The sequence below is a fragment of the Equus przewalskii genome, chromosome 1 (genome assembly GCF_037783145.1).
Source record: "Equus przewalskii isolate Varuska chromosome 1, EquPr2, whole genome shotgun sequence".
Classification (NCBI taxonomy): domain Eukaryota; kingdom Metazoa; phylum Chordata; class Mammalia; order Perissodactyla; family Equidae; genus Equus; species Equus przewalskii.
The window spans coordinates 146,537,810-146,554,955 of record NC_091831.1 but is presented as its reverse complement, the minus strand read 5'-3'; the positions used below and the strand labels follow the sequence as shown (position 1 = coordinate 146,554,955).

The window sequence follows — 17,146 nt, the reverse complement described above, 5'->3', positions numbered from 1 at the left end:
GAGCATTTGATGGCAGCTGAAGATAGTCTTGGGTCTGCCCTTCGTAGTGAGGGATGTTGGATGCAAGAGCAAAAGTACTCTGATGCAGGCAGCATGAACAGCAGGCAAGTCCTCACAGGAGGGCTAAGGGCCAAAGGACCATGCACTAGAGTCCAAGGGAGGACGACCCTAGTGTCAAGTGACTGAGGGCTCTGTGGGGTGACGGATGAGGTAGGAGAGGTGACACAGGGTGGAACGTTTCAAGGCCAAGGTGGACTCAGGACTGAGGCTGGGACTCCAGAGTGGCCCTCCCTTTTTGTAGTGAAGTCATGAAAGGAGGCTTTGTCTTAGGGAAGATTTCTATTGGGAAGACGTGCCGAAGATCTGTTTTTTCTCAGAATTCAGAGGTTTATAGAGAGTGGCTCGGCAACTTGAAGAACCATGCACGTTGAAGAGATATGTTGGAGTTGGATAAAGCTACTTCACCTCCTGGCTCTAAGACAGAAAAGCTGTGTGACCCTAGGCAAGTTACTGAGTCTCTGAGCCTATTTACTCACCTCTAAGTAAGGATACTACCGTCTCTCTCCCAGGGATCCTTGTGATACAGGTTGAAAGAACAAGGACATGTGAGTGCTTCCCAGCACCTGACGTCCCACAGCCCCACTGCTGGGAGGCTCTTGTGGGGAGCTCCCCCAAGAGGAGGAAAGGCAGGAACGCAGCCTCCCTTTCACTTTCCTGTCCTCTCATCTTGCCCCAGCTGTCTCACCTACCCCAGAGAACTCTGGTCCTCTGACTTTTTACGGCCTTCTCTGGCTCTCCAGCCACGGGGGCACTGATGGGACCTTTCAGTAATACCAAGAATGCCCCCTTTCATTCAGAGGGGACGGAGAGGGGTTGGAGAATGGAGGCCTCTCCCACTCGCTGCCTCCACTCTTCAGCACCAGCTCTAGAAGCCTGTGGGTTGGGCTGATCCTGCCCAGCTGCCGTAGCCAGCGTCTGTGTGCCAGCCCCTGGTGGAAGTGGGGTGGTGTGGGGCTCAAGCCTGTGATTGGGCAGAGAGACCAGGGAGAGAACCCGTGAGAGTGGAGAAAATTGCACATTGTCAGCTGGGCTCCAGTCTGGGTTTGTGGCTGTCTCTCCGCGAGAGTCTCTCATCTGCTCTTGGGCGGGGTCAGCTCCACAGCCTCCCCTTGCCCTAGGCTTTCTTTCCCTCCTCTTTCTCTGGGAGGAGCACTCATGGGGAGCCTGCAAAGCCCGAGGTGACTCCAGAGCCAGAGAAATTGGCCAGCCTGCCTCCTTTTCTCCATGCAGCAGGGATCTTGGAGCCGAGAGGAATTTGTCCTTGAAAACTGTTTATGCCCATGTTCTTGGCACTTTCCCATCTGGAATTTTGGGGGCTTAACCTTAAGTGCCTAGCGCCCAGGAGGCAGTGTCGCTGCTGTCACGGCCCCTGCTGCCTTAGTGAGTAGACGCTGCTGCATTCTGCTGCAGAAGCTGTCAGACCCCGAGGCAGCCAGGAGGGCACGATGGAATCGTGGCAAGCAGGGGATGAGGCAGCAGCTGGGGGATGCTGGAGCCGCCCAAGATGAAGGGCAGTCATCTGAGAGAGACAGAGGTGCTTGGCTGGCAGGTAACTGAAGACTTGCCCTTGTAATCTACCCAGACATGTAGCATAAGGTTGGTGTTTTCATTTTTACCTGCTTTCTGGGAACTTGGCTCATGTACTTATCAGAGGAGCCTTTTTCAGTCTGCTGGCGTGTGGCATTTCAGGTGAATATGCTGCGTCTGTCGCAGTCCTCCCAGATTGCTTCTCCTTGCAGGTCTCCTTGCTGTGGTGGACAGTCACCAGAGGCGGACTGGCTAGCTGCCACTTTCCTAGGGGAAGGGAGGGAGCTTTTTTCTAGGGAGAAGCAAAGTGGGTTGGGAGACAGAGAAGGAAGCAGAATACTCCCAGGGGATTCAGAATAAAGATCCCCTCCCTGCCCCTTGCATCTGGTGGTCTGAATCATAGCTGAATTTGTCTAAGACCCTCTGATGGGCTCGTGTTTGTAATTCAGCCATGTCTGTGGTCAGACAAAATTTGGAGCAGTAACTCAGGCATGCTACTTCTAAATGTATGTATAAAATGTTGCCCATTAACTGCTTTTTCTCTTTGTGTGGTGTTCACTGGTTTTGTATTCCAGTTGCTGTCCCTAGCCTTTTGCCTCACCTGTGACAAAGGGTGCTTTTCCTCTTTTCTGCACATCCCACTGTATGTATTTGGTCTCTTGCCCACAACAGTCAGCACTAGTCTCCCCTAGAGCACACTCACTCAAGTGTCCAGGCCTGTCCTAGTCCTTGGACCCATTGCTGACTGAGTCACCTCACAGCCTCCTTTCCAGAGAAGAGACTGCGGTTGTGTCAACTCCTACGCATGGACCCTTCATCCGTGTATTCACTCTCCCACCCATCTGTCCTTCACTATTTCTTCTAAGACAGAGGCAGCAGACTTTCTGTAAAGGGCCAGATAGTTTTTCACGCTTTCTGGGCCGTATGGTCTCTGCCGCAGCTACTCAACTTTGCCAGTGTGGCACAGAAGCAGCCTGGACAACATGTGGACAAATGAGTGTGGCTGTGTTCCAATAACGCTTTATTCACAAAAACAGGCAGTGGACCAAATTTGGCCCACAGGCTGTAGTTTGTGGACCTCTGCTTTGATCCCCTCTGTGATTCCCATCTGCTCCACGACGTGGTCAATCTCCTAAGCAGAGTGAACCCCTTAGAGCACATTGCTCACCCTGTCTGGGATCTGGTTCTTGTATCAAGTCCTTGTGGGAGCCTCTCCAAGCCTGAGAGACGTGGCATCCTGGGACTAGCATGAGGGCTGAAGGCAGGCTAAGCGAGGCCAGATTTGAGCTTTTTTGTTAGCCTCTGGCAGACCTTAACCCTTCGCAGCCTCTCCCCATCGCACTGCCACCCCTGAGCACCCATGCATTTGGCTCCTGTAGAAACCTGAATTACAGGGATGTAGAGACCCTGGGAAAGAGCATGTGGGTTCCTAGAATAGAAGGCCATGTGTGACCCAGGGCAAAGTTAGCAGGCAGGTGGAAGCTGTCAGTCTTCAGAGGAAGGCTCTGACTCATCCATGGTCACACTGGAACCTGGTGGCAGAGTAAGGCATGACTGCAATCTAGAATTCTCTTTAAACTTTGTATTATGGAAAACTTCAAATACACCACACACGAAGAACTCATGGCTAATCTTGTTTCATTTATATCCCCACTCACTTTCCCTCACCCGTCCCCACTGGATCCAAACAAATCCCAGACAGTTTCACCGGGAGACACTTCAGCACGCATCTCTGAAAGGTATGGGAGAGTCTGAACTCTTGAACCCTATTCTAGGGTTCATTCACGAAGATCCCTCAAGTGGAGCCCAGCTCTCCTCTGGGTTTCCTGCCACACACTCAGATGTGGTGTGTGGATCAGTTCTCTCCTCTGGACTGGCTGCCTCCTCCTACCAGCTCACAGCGGGAATGGAGGTGCAGCTGGAACCTCTGAACAGTAGGAGAGTTTCCATTCCCACAGTGTGTCTGGAGCTGCTGCTCTATTCTATTTCCAGCAGATACCTTGTTGTTCTTTTTTAAAGGACGAAGCTTCTTGATTTAGCTGAAATGTTTTGTTTTTAAAAAACAGCTGCTTTACTTTCCTGGATGTTTTCCAGAATCAAAATGAATTTGTGTTTCTGCTAAACCCACAATCTAAGAATCTGCTAGTCAAAGGATGTTCTCCCCTCCTGCACTGTGACATCATGAGCTACCTGTGACACCGTGCCTGTTTGTCCCAAGTTGCCAGAAGTTCAAAGCCCTCTCTGCCCTGTCGAGTGTGGGGCTCTCTCAGGGGCTTAGACAGCCGCTGGTTTGTACGGAGCTGGGTGTGCATTTCCCCTGGGTAATCCTGGCCCCTCTGTGACAGGAGAGTGCTGGGAGAGCTGAGTGACGATGACCACCAGCCGCTGAGGGCTGGAGAGACGCCCCACAGGGCCCAGATTCAGCAGCAGCAGTGCCACGTGGGGGATCTGAGGCAGCGAGTCCCGGCAGGACACATTAGAGCCAAACAGGAACTGGAAATCGACCAGACGCACGTCAGCTGGCAGATTAAAGACAGTAGGTGCCTGCCGCTCAGTGTCTCCTTCACCTTCTCATCTCTTCATTTTCATGTTTCCCCAGCCTTCTGTGTTCTCTCGTTTGTTTTCTTTGTGAGATGATGGAATCTTTGGTATTAGGTGTTCTCTCCCCTTTAGAGGCCAGACGCTCTTACAACGGGCTAGCAACGAGAATAAGGAAGCTGCCTTCCTTACTGCCCCTCAGAGGGATGGACCTCCTGCTCACTCCTTCTCACCTGCACATTTGTGCACGCTTTGCTGCCTGCCCTAGCATGCGCCCACTGCTGTGCTGAGGCCTGGGGGCGTCGTTCCCTTGCCCTGTGGTGAGGGGCCCAGTAGCCCTCATCCTGCCGCATCGCCCTGGCCTGCTCTTTCACTCTGTACAGGTCCAGCTGTGGCCAGAAGTGTCTGAGTCCAGGCAGCCACGGGCAGGGAGGGAGGTGCTGACTTTCTCTCAGGGTGTTTTTGGTTCTCAGACCAGCAGTGGCTGCTCAGAGAAGAGACTTGGCTGGCCAGGTTGCAACAGCAGCAACAGCAAGACCGTGTAGCAGAGAAAGAACTTGAGGTCTCTGTGCCAACTTATGCCTGGCTTCAGACAGATTCTGAGACTCAACCATCCCAACTGGTCCGAAGCCAGAAGAGGGTGGAACGACGGCAGCTCCTGCGGAGACGCGCTCTTCGGGCAGCAGAGCGGAACATCCAGCGAAGAAAGGTCTCGTTCCAGCTAGAGAGAATCATCAAGAAGCAGAGGCAACTGGAGGCCCAGAAGAGACTAGAGCAGCTCAAGGCATTGTGCTGGCTCCAGAATGACCGCCCCAAGAAGCTCCCTTACCATGTCCCCAGTCCCCCTGCCGTGGTCCCAGGGCCTCAGCGTAGAAGCCAATCAACAAGTTGCAGTTCTTTGAGCCTCCGAAGGCTCTGCAGTCGGTACTTGCCCCAGCTACGCAGGTACAGCCAGTGGTTGTCATCTGGAAACATTGGCTAAGGTTTACAGCCTTGTTGCCCAGGCCATGTTCTTTACTACCCAGCGCCTCGGTTTCCTCAACCTGTGAAATGGAGAGATGTGTTTGCTCTTCTCTTCCTCATCACTTTTTCCCTCTTCTGACTACTCTTCTTTCTCTAAGCTGATATCTTCTGAGACTCAGGCTTTTCCCTTCTCCCACTCTAAGCGCCACCTCTTGCTTCTTTGGTGATATCTTCTGAGTGAGACTCTCGGCCTCATTTTTCCCTGCTCTTTAGATCTTGACTACGCACATACATCTGTGTAAGTTCTGCCACCATCTCCATCTCATCTTGCCTCAAACCAGACTCCTTTCACACACGCTTCCTTCATGTCCCTTCCCACCTGACCTGCCACCCCAGGTGAGCTTCCTGACCTCACCTCCCAACTGGTGAGCGAGTGGAACACCATCTTTCTGACTCCCAGGTTCAGTTTGGGATTTCCCTCATTTCTTTTCTCCTTCACTCCTTTGCATTCAGTCAAAGTGAAGATATGTTACCTCCCAAACTGCTTGGAGCAGGGGACCGCATTTGCCTCTTTCTGTCATCCAGGCCTAGCCCGGGGGCCTTGCCCGTAGTGGGTGCACAGTTCATGTCTGTTGCTGTTATGATTGCTCACCTCTCTGGTCTCCAGAGTACTAGGTAGCCTTTTTCTTTTTTAGCTTTTTATTTTGAAAAATTTTCAAACATCCACAGAGTTGAGAGACTAGTATGCCTATCACCCACATACAGCAGTGATCGAGATTTACCACACTTGCTGTATCTCCCCTCCTTCCTTTTTCTGATGAAATATTTTAAAGTAACTCCCAGACATTATGTCGTTTCCATCCTGCCGAGCATACATTTGTAGAAAATAAGGACTTTTCTTATAACCACATTGTCATTATCACACCTAACAAAATTAAAATTAATTATTTGATATAATCTAAAACGTAGGCCATATTCAAACTTCTCTAATTGCCTCAAAAATATCTATTTACAGTTGCTTGTCCAAATTAAAATCCAAATAGGATTTACACACTGCATGTGGTTGTTAGGTCTTTTAGGGTTCTTTTAATCACTTTTTGTTTTATTTTTATTTCTTCATATCATTTATTTGAAGAAAGTGAGTCAGTTCTGTAGAATGTGCCACTTTATAGATTTGTCTGTTTGATTCCTTGAGTGTCATTTAAATTGTTCCTCTATTCCTTGAGTTGCCTATTAACTGGAAGTTTTCCCTAAAGTCATGATTAGATTCAGATTCAGTTCAACCTTTTCATAAGGTAAAGAAATTTAGGAACAGAGTGTCCCTGGGGCCTCTTTGAGAGCAAAGACTATAGTCCAAGGTACAAAAGTTTCCTTTTGTACCCATAGAGCCTTTCTCTGACCCCCAAAACTACAAGGGACAGTGACACTGGCCTAGTTTGTAACCTCTTTCAATAGCAAACTAAGTGGGACTTTACATTCCTTCTGGCAACAGGAAGTAGGAACCTGTTACTTATCTTTCTTTTTCTTTCTTTCTTTCTTTCTTAGTGAGGAAGATTGGTCTGGAGCTAACATCTGTTGCCAATCTTCCTCTTTTTTTTTTCTTTTCGCCCAAAAGCCCTAGTACATAGTTGTATATCCTAGTTATAAGTCATTCTAGTTCTTCTATGTGGGATGCCACCACAGCATGGCCTTGATGAGCAGTGTGTAGGTCTGCACCCAGGATCCAAACCAGTGATCCAAACCTGGGCTGCCAAAGCAGAGTGCGCGAACTTAACCACTTGGCCTTGGGGCCGGCCCCAGGACCGTTTACTTTTCTGAGATGGCTTTCCTTGTCTCCACAGTGTTTTCCTGAATTGGAATCCCTCCACCACGTTACCTCCTGTGCTTGACCCTACTGACCAAGTACCAGAGAAAACCCCATCAGAAGAGTATTTGCCCCAAGCTGATGCTTACCTTCCAAGGACAGGGTGTTTCAGCAAGAATGCCCTCCGTTCCTCAGGCGAGGGGCAGCTCTGCACAGCCAGGGGGGCCTTGGCCAGGAAGGGAGCCTCAGCTCCAGACACCTGCCTCACTGTGAGCTCTGAGTCTGCCAGCATCCAGGAAATGGAGAGAGTGCGTAAGCAGCCCCGTCGGATGGTGTCCCAGAGCTTAGCATCTCTGGGCCAGTCAGCTAACAAGCTAAAGCCAAAGGATGAGCCAGAGGCTCTCACCCCTTCCACCCAGACCAGGAGGGCTAAGGGACCAGCAGAGTCTGGCCGCGCACCAGCAGAGTGGCGAAAAGAAGGGAACCTTAGGACCCACAAGCCAGCTAAGGGAGCCAGTTGCAGTTCCTCACATCCCCGTGGACCTAAACAAGCAGCTGGGCGTGGAAAGCCAGCCAGGACTTTATGCGCAGAATCCAAACCACCTTCCCCAAACAGGGCATCAAAAAGGCAGCAGAGGGTGCTGGCAGCTAGGGTCAGAGACATTTCCAAAAAGCCCTCTTGTTTGCCTCATGGCAGCTGTATGAAGAGGCAACACAGTGCAGGGGGCCCAGACATGATGGCTTCACTCACAGATGCCAGCCCAGTAACGGATCATGCAAGAGAAAATGATGATGATTTATCTGACACAGATAGCAGTTACTCAGTGGATTCTCTCTCCCATGTCTATGCCAAAGCCCTAACGGAGCCACTGAAACCAGAGGACCCCCAGGGGAAGGAGCGGGATCTCCCAGAGCCAGAGAACTCCGAAAGCGATGACAGCCAAATATCTGAGGACTCGCTAGCTGAGAAGGAGTACCAGAGCCCACAAGACAGCCCAGGGGGCAGTTGTCTCACCAACAGCCAGGGCCACCCCAGGGCCAGAGCCAGAGCCTCTGTGAGGGGCTTCAGCACGTCCTCAGACAGTGGACTATTTGCCCAAACTCACAGGAGCTTTTCCCTGGATAGCCTAGTTGATGCTGAGGAAGAACTAGGGGGAGATCAAGAGGAACCCTTCTTCGGTTTAGCCGATGAGATGCCCACAGAGACTTTTTGGCACCTGCAGACCTCCAGTCTGCCTATAGTGGACCAGGAGGCAATGTGCAGGCTTGGTCCCATCACCTACAGAACAGGAGCCAGGCTGGATGCCATCCTGCCAACGAGCAGTTCATTTTACCTTGCTCTTCAGCCCCACTGTGAGCAGTCTGAGTCAGAGGTTGAGGCACAGTCCTCTGAACAGGCCAGCACTCTCCGAGGCATGCAGCTTTCGAGAGGGAGCCCTCTGTTGTCCATGGATTCCTGGTTTTCCTGTGACTCCAAGATCAATCCCAGCAGCCCTCCAGGAGTAGTGGGTTCTTTATGTCCAAGTCCTGATGTCCAAGAATTTCAGCGCTGTGGTTGGGAGAGGTCTGGGTACTGGCTAAATATGGAAGAATTAAAGCCAACAGGTGCAGAAACAGTCCTGCCCTGTAGCCCCAGGCTGCTTCAGGGCGGTGCAAGAGATGCAAACGCAGTCCCCGCTGTTGATACGTCCAGGCTCTCACGCTGGGGGTCTCACAGGCTTCTCCAGCCAGGAGCTGATGGCACCTTTCAGGCCAGAGGTATCCCTGACATGGCCCAGCAGGGTCACTCTGAAGCATCTAGTGTGTCCAGCATGTTGGCTGCCTCTGCTGCCTCGTTCACTCATGTAGGCAGCACACCTGAGAAGGACTGGACTGCCCTTCAGCAGAAGTACCTCTTTGAACTGTCTCATCCTGTTTTGGAGGCTATAGGAGAGCCCAGGCCAGCTTTCTCCTCCCTCAAGGAGGACTCTGGTTCCCTGAACCAAGCTCCTATCAAAGGAGGAGATACTCTATTGCCAGTTGGTTCTGGGGTATCTAGCAGTCTGGATTTCAACAACTTTCCTATTCATCTATCCAAAATTAGGCGTTTGAGAGCAGAGAAAGAACAGGACAGTATGAGTCTCGAGTTAGAAGATACTTCAGATTTCTTCACAACTAGTGAGATAGAGGAGAGTAATAGTGGAACTTACTCAGCAGACGTAGAATCATTGACTTCTGGAACTACAAATGCACAGGTCTTTGCAGCAGAGAACAAGATAGCAAATTCCATGGTAGAAGCACGTGAAGTCAAACAGAACAACTTGGAAGAGTCCTCCTCTCAAGGTAGCAGGAAGCCTGGACTGATGACTTCCTCTGATGAATGTTCCCTCCCAAAGAATCCTTGTCACAGTAATGTCACCATAGCCACCAAAGAAGACCATTGGCCCCAAGGGTGCGCTCCTCTCAGGAAGAATCGTGCAGGCCAGGAGGGGCAATTAACTCACAAGAGCCACCACCCTCTGCAGGAAGAGAAAGCAGACTACCAGGAGAGCTCCAAGGAAGTAGGCAGGAGACACACCAATCTTTCCTTTGCCTTTCCATCAGGGCCAGAGCTGTCCCTCCATTCTGCTCTCTGGAATCCATTCCCATCTTCCCTGCAGCCACCTCTCTTGGAAACATTCTATGTGACCAAAAGCCGGGATGTCCTGACAGAAACTGCCTTAGAGATCCCGGCTTGCAGAGAAGCGAGAGTGCCTTCCCCACCCCCCAGGGAAGCCTGGGGCTTTGGTTATGACCACCAAGTCCTCCAAAATGTTTATTTGAAGAATAATTTGCCAGTGTTGTTACAAAACCAGAATTCCAAGATTGCTTCATCTCAGCAGGTCACAACACAGAGGCCAATTGATCTGAACACCAAGGAAGTTAGCAGAGAAACAGGGAAATGCCTTGGAAATGTTAAAGAAGAAAGCCATAATTCGGATTACTTTTTTGTTGCCCAGAACAGACATTTTCTTCCATCTACCAGCACAAAAGTGGGTGAATTTGAAAGTCAAGTTGGAATTTTAAATAAACACAGTCTTCCAGCCCTCAAGGAGGGAGAAAAGGCCACTGTACAGTCCTATTGCAATGTTTCCTCACACAGTTCTGGGTCTTGGAAGCCTCTCCTTGTTTGTGAATCTGAAGTAGGTGGGGAAGAAGAGCAGCATCAGAATGCAGTCCTAAGACAGACCCAGGCCTTTGGCACCAACAGACAGTTTCCTTCTGGGGCCAAGTCTGATTTCGTGTATAAAACCATCAATTTAGGCCTTGACAAGGACATGCTAGGGGAAACTGCTCTTTCTTTGAAGTCCAGATCAGTACATCATAGAGTCAGCAGCCCAGAGAAAATGACCCGGGATGAGAGTCCAACCCACAAGGAGGAAGGGAAGAATGAAACTGGGCTTCTTGGAAAAGCTCTCCATCCCAAAGACAGCTCAGAAGAGGGTAAGCTTCCATGGACAGAGTTTACATATGAAAGATTCCAGTCGGTTGCATGCTCTCAGGAAAGAAACCCCAATGAATGCAAGGGCCCTGGACAGTCACAAGAAATGTTAAACACCAAAGAAGAACTTTCTGGAAAGAAACAGAATAAAAGAGTTAATAATGCTGATGAAATGGCTAGGCTAATTAGGAGTGTAATGCAGCTGGAAAATGGCATCTTGGAAATCGAATCCAAGCAGAATAAGCAGCTCTGTGTTTCCAACACACTGGGAGTCAGTAAGGAGTTTGTGATCCAGGACCAGAAGGACCAGGAGATGGCTGACCATGAACCGGTGCCAATCAGGCACTTTTCCTTCAAGGATCAGCCATCTTCTCCAAAACAGACAGATGATGTTATCTTTAGGGATGGTGAAGATGGAGAAATGGGGGTTGATAGTAGCAGTGGGAAGGATCCCCAGGTACGGAAAATCACCCTGAGCCCCTTCCAGTCAAGGGAGTGTATACAAGATGTTAAATTTGTGAGAGAGCATACCCACCCAGCTGTATTAGACAGACCCACTAGGGATACTTGTGATTATTTAGGGACATGTACAGCTCACAGAGAGTCCACCAACACTTCTGTTAATCCAAGGAGAACGAAAGCATTGGCTAGAGCTCTGCCATTGCAGTCCAGGCCCAACAAGTCTTCTGAGAAGGAGGGTAAGTTGGTGAATGCATCAGCAAGCCCCAAAGGGGAGCCCTGTGGCTTGGGAAGTCTGGAGGAATTGGAGACCGTCAAAGGCTTTCAGGAAAGCCACGTTGCCAAGTGCGTAAGTAGTTCTAAGCAAGAGGAGCCAAAAGTTCAAGGCAGAGTTGACGAAATGGCTGTGCAAAGAGGAGGGAGCCTACAGGAAGAAAACAAAATGATCTCATTGATTCAGAAACTTCCTAGTCCAAGCCAGCATTGTATGGGCACATTTTTCAGCCAGGAGACTGGCCCACTGCTAAACCAGCCAGGCTTCTCTAGGGCTCCTCATCAAGACCTGAGTAATACCTTGCCCTTGAATTCTCCAAGGCTGCCGAGAAGCTATCCTCTTGCATCTGATAGTATAGGCATCTCTTCAGTTGACTATGTGTTGGATCCCACAATGTTGAAAATGTCTGACTCTCCCTTGGTAACTGGAGCAGTGTGCCAGGACCAGAGTGGAGAGCCCAGAAGCTGCAGCCCTCAGGGAACTGTTGCAGGTGGCTCCTCCATAGTACACTCTGCTTGGTGTGGGTCTGCGATATCCATGGCCATGGAATCTCGTGGTCAATCCAGTGTACCAGAGAGCATTCCCCTGGGGGCAGAGGGCAGGCGATCAGCCAGCACCAGTCCCCAGGACCATGGAGAGAACCTCAGAAACACCTTGATGGGCTTGAGTACCAGGGTGGGTTCTGCTCCTGAAGATGAGGCAGCTGTACAAGGAGGAACAAGTAGAGCCAGTTCCCTGAACAGCGTCTCTAGCCCGCTTGAAGTGAGAGCCAGCTGCCTCTTAGAGGAGGGTAACGACCAAGGCAGGGAGGTGAGGCAGAAGGCAGAGGAGGTGGCTGAGGACCTCAGTCCTACCAGTGGTGCTTTCTCAGCCCCCGTGTCCCTGCCAACGGTGCCTCACTTGGAGCCCTCTGCCCCTACCTCCACGGGCCTGGCTATGTTGGAGGAGACCAGCCAGGCAAAGGCCCAGGGAAAGCAGCTTCATGACTTGGTGGTTGGGGACACAGTCCTTCCTTACTATGAGACTTTGTTAGAACCTGAATGTTCTTCAAGGGCCCCTGGCAGGCCTCAGTGTCAACAAATGGACCCATCAGTGTTAGACATGACCAGGAACGAGGGTGAAGTGCAGGGATTTCATGTGGCATCTCTTTCTGCTGAACCAGGACATCTGCTGACTGATGAGAGGAAAGTCCTTCAGGCCACACTCCTCTCTGCAGACAGCTTTCAACCTCTGACCAACACTGAAACTAATACAAGGCCATGCCATCCCTCACAGACTTCCTCCCATGCTGACCCAGTTCTGGGCGAAAGCCACTGTACTGGAGAACTGAGACATTTCCTGGGAGCACGTGAACAGTTTCTGTGTCACTTTAGCTCTTCTGAAATCATAGAGAAAAAGAAAGAAGCAACCAGAACACCTTCCTCTGCTGATCCTTTGGGCTCAGATAGTCTTCCTCATTCAACAGCTGTAGAGGAGGACAGGAGGGTAATACCAGAGAAAGTAGTGGCTGCCTTACCTTCTCAGGCCCTTTCTGATCATCCTGGAGTGATTCCACATGGGCAAAGCCAGTTAGCTCCACGGGAGACTGTAGAAGACGTGCCCCCTGGCAGTCAGGAGAGCAGCCTGGCGCACAAAGAACCTAGAACTCTAGACACCACATTTGGAGGAGATTCAGGTAACTTCTTACTGGCTGCACAGGGAGAGAAAACAACCTATTTTGAAAGTCAGCTTGTGATCTGTGATGTTCAGAATTCTGCCAGTCTCCCAGGGCCTAAACAAGACCATGTCCAATGCCTTGAGGCTTCCACCAGCTTAGAAGGGAGAGCAAGTCCCAAACAAGGTCCTGTCCTGCCTGGAGCCCTGAGAAGGGGTGAACTGGAAGCTCCCTTGCAGCAATGTGTGGAGTGGAAGGGGAGTGTTGGCTCTGGGCAGCCAGAAGCCTGCAGGGCTGGCAGCGAACATCCCAGGCCACCTCCATTGCCAGATCAAAGACCTAGCCCAGATCCTGGAGGAGTTAGGGAGGAGGCCCCATGTAGATGCTCACAGGAAACCTTAGATTGTGTTGTCTTCTCAGGGAGCGTTGAAGGCAGCAGGACTGAGAGCCCATCTCGGGGGCAAGAAGACAGCAGAATTCTTCCTTGCCGACAACCTTGTGGTCCTCAACCCATTGCTTCTCATGCCTGTTTCTCCCCTTCTTCCACTTTACTGTGTTATAGAGATGGTGACCTGGGGAAAGGGACTTCCAAGGCTGCCCCACACACTCTCCACCCAGCTCTACCTTCCATGGCCTGTGGAATGGATGAGAGAGGAGAGAGCAATCCCAGGGAAGCTGGAATGCTCTTGGCACGTGGCCTTGAACCCAAAGGCATTAATGTGGAATTTGGGGCAAGTGACAGCAGCACTCTGGAGCCTTCCACTAATGCTGCTGTCCTACCTCTGGCTCAAGGCTGCAGCTCCCCTGCTGCCCCTGAGGTGGGGACAAGTGCCCTCAGCCACACAATTGCTGCTACAAGCTCAGGGTCAGTAGGGGATCCCAAGAAAAGGATTGCTGAGAAAGCCATAATGGAGCTTGAGGCTGCCCCCTTCCCTGCAGGCATGTACTCTGAGCCGCTGAGGAAATTTCAGGACAGCCCTGTAGGTGGCCAGAATGCACAGGAGTCTCAAACCAAGCCAGAACCACCTGTAACAACTGGGAGATCACACACTCTGAATTTAAGTGAAGGGTTTGTTGAGAGTGAGTTGCTGGTGGAACCACAGCATGGCTGTTTAGAAAATGCTGTCAGATGTCTTCCAGAAAAGCCACAATTTTCTGCTGAGTCCAGGAATCACAGTGGTTTGGTTCCCCAAGCCAAGTTCACAGCAAAGTTAAAGCACATGTCCAGTCCCCAGGCTGACAGTCCCTGGGAGGAGGAAGAACAGCAGGGATACCAGGCTTCAGGTGGTGGTGAAGAGCCTGCCCAGGGCAGGAGTCCCCCACGTTCCCATGAAGGTGGCTTGGATGGCTGTCAGATTAGAGATGCCAGCAGAGAGGAGGCGGCTGCGGCCAAGCCCAAGACGTTCTCATCAGGCTTCAGAGAATCAGCCGCTGTCCCCTTGGGGCAGAGTGGAATAACACAGCCTGCAGCCCAGAGCCCAGGCCAGCCCCCTTCTGTCAGGGAGCAGCCGGCTGCCCCCCACAGGTGCTCACTCCCTCTGATTGCAGTCTTCTCTGGCCCCAAACACTCCAAGTCCCCCCCAAGACCACAGTTCTCTGTGGTCAGCTCTTCCCGGTCTCTTCAGGAGCTGAACTTGAGTGTGGAGCCTCCTTCCCCCACAGATGAGGGTACAAAGGAGCCTAACAGATCGTGGAACACATGCCCCAGGGACTATTCTTCAGGAAAGTCGGCCGCAAGAACATCTCTGAAAATGGAGGGCTGTGATCAGAAAGCCTCGTCTAATGTGGACAACAGCACTGCTGATCACAGGCCCCTGCAACCTGCCACCCCTCCCTACCCAACGTCTGCAGCTGTTTCGTGTATGCCAACCCCCGATTTCAGGACCAGCTGGATGTCTGGTACTCTGGAACAGGCCCAGCAGGAAAAGCTCAAGAGACAAGGTGGCCAGGCCAGGCCAGAGAAGTGTCACTCCGAGGTGGATAAAGGACTGTTGCACTTTGGCTCCAGTGATGTCAATCCTTATGTCCTGCCCTGGTGGCCAGAGGGGCCTGCGCACGTTGGCTGGAAACAGTATGTGTTTGGCAGTGCAGTCGATGTCTCCTGTAGCCAGACACCCCAGGGCCTGATACCATCAAACACAGCCCGGTGCTCCAGCATGGACAATGGCCTAGAAAACCGGAACTCCCCATTCCACTCCCACCTCAGCACCCATGCCAATGCCCAGGGCCTGTCGAGCACGCACAGCAGCATTGAAAATGCCCAAAGTTCACATGAGGCCTGGGAAGTATGGGGTTCCTCATCTGCCTTGGGGAACTCCCATGTCCTGACTGACCCTGAAGGAGCAGCCCCCGCTAAGGGTCCTGACCCGAGAGCCCAGTTCCCGGGTACCCTTGATGAAGCAGGCTGTCTGAGGAGTGAGCCCCCTTTGGCTGAAGGAAGTGCTGCAGGTCCAGTGGATGAGATTATGCTGCTGTATCCATCAGAGGTGGGCGGCCCCGTGGAGCAGTCCAGGATGAACACCTTGGAGCAGGGCACACAGACCCAAGGCTGCAGGCTCCATTGGAGCTACACCGACATCTCCTCTGCTCATTCAGAAGCCAGTGCAGTGCCGGTCTCTGATCTGTCCACTTGGGCTAGCATGCACAACCTGTCTCTCCACCTCGCGCAGCTCCTGCACAGTACCTCGGAGCTGCTGGGGAGTCTCTCCCAGCCAAGTGTGACTGAAAAGGAGCAGAATACCAAGAGGGAGACCCCAGATGAGGCACCCCCGGTCCTTATGATGGACACCTATACACAGACCACTGTGGATGAGGGGGTCCAGACTGACCTGGCCTCACCACCTCTGCGCCTCCAGGCCCCAGAGGCCAACCCTCAGGAGGTCAATGTGGTCCTTGAAGTGCTGGGCACAGATATCTCCACCACATCTCAAGAAAAGGGACATGTCCTAGGGACACTTCAGAAGAGAGAGGCAGAGGAAACAGCATGGAAGACGGCAGGGCCCCCAGATCCTCAGGCAGAAAGCCCCGACTGCAGGCCCCAGAGCCCCCCAGGACCCTCATCCCACTTGAGGTTTCAGAAGGCCTCCTCTGGACAGAACCTCCCTTCCGTGAGCCCCCAGGCTTCCCCTGATGTCTCCCTGCCTCCCAGCTCCCAGCCAGAGGAACCGTCCTGCTTGGCTGTGAGCAGCCCCAACCTCAGCATCTCTCACTCCCCAGGGCCCTGCCCCAGTGCTGTGGAATCTGTCGGGGAGCCTAGGGTTCAGAAGGAGCTGGGTCCCATGAATGCCTTGTTGGTGGACAGGGCCTCTTCCCCAATTCTCACACTTAGTGCCAGCACCCACGGCTTGGGGCTGTCCCCAGCCTCTTCGTCTCTTTCAGCCCCCTCAGCTCACCCTCTTGAAGACCACCAAAAGCTTGTCTCCAGCCTAGACCTTCCCCTTGATGCCCCCAGGCCTCCAATGGATAATTATTCTCAAACCACTGATGAGTCAGGTGGCTCCCAGAGAGTGGGGGCTTTGTGTGGAGAAGACAGAAGTCCCTTAGAAAGGAGCAGTGGCAGGTCCTTTCTTGAGATGAGCTCCCCCGGCAGCCCACAGCAGAGCCCGAAACTCCAAGTTCATTTCTTAGAGCAGCCCCCTCAACAGCTTCAGCCCAGGACCACCACCTGGGTCCAAAGCAGACTGCCGCCTCCACCACTGAGGAGCAGGAGCCAGAGGCTGGCCGATGGCTTTGTGCCTGAGGACATGGCTTCCCTGGAGTGTGGCCCACTGAGCAGTAGGGGGCTGAGTCAAGGCCAGAGCAAGACAGAAAATGGGAGTGAGAGTTCATCATCGCTAATGGAGCCACAAGCCACTCTGGACATTTCCTCTTCACGGGCAGGCCTCCCACACCTTAGCCCCTGTCATGTCTTTAAGTTAACTGATACCACAGGGCTCCAGGGTTCCACCTTGGGCCCGACAGAGGCCTACCACCCTGAGGGGCTGCTGCACCCTAGGTCCCAGATGCACATGGCCCCTGAGCCCCAGCATCACAGCCTGAAGGACCTCCCAATGCACAACAAATTTAGTAATTGGTGTGGGGTTCAGGATGGCTCTCCTGGGGGGCTAGGTATGATGGAGTTACTGGGGACCAGATGTGACCTCAGCTCTGAAGAGCAAGCACAGAGGCCCCCACAGCCTCTTAACGACCAGAGCCAGGATCCTGAGTGGTCCCGGAAGGAACAAATTCCCCTGCAAGTTGGGGCTCAGAACCTCTCACTCAGCGTGGAGCTCACGGAAGCGAAACTGCACCGCGGCTTTGGAGAGACTGATGCCCTGCTGCGGGTGCTGCAGAGTGGGACCGGGGAGGCACTCACGGCCGATGAGCCTGTGCTGTCCACCTGGGAGGAGCTCTATGCCCGGTAAGGGC

General features: G+C 52.3%; 1 protein-coding gene across 7 annotated transcripts in view; it reads left to right on the top strand.

The window, feature by feature from the left end:
* Positions 1 to 17,146, top strand: part of STARD9 (StAR related lipid transfer domain containing 9) — a 122,330-nt gene that overhangs the window by 86,082 nt on the left and 19,102 nt on the right. For 4 of the 7 annotated variants that reach the window (XM_070582945.1, XM_070582954.1, XM_070582959.1 and 1 more), the window contains 3 exons: positions 3,933 to 4,123; positions 4,581 to 5,070; positions 6,930 to 17,138. In XM_070582945.1, coding sequence (XP_070439046.1) covers positions 3,933 to 4,123; positions 4,581 to 5,070; positions 6,930 to 17,138 — 10,890 coding nt within the window. The remainder of the gene's footprint in view (positions 1 to 3,932; positions 4,124 to 4,580; positions 5,071 to 6,929; positions 17,139 to 17,146) is intronic. The other 3 variants (XM_070582947.1, XM_070582973.1, XM_070582980.1) reach the window with 2 other exon arrangements.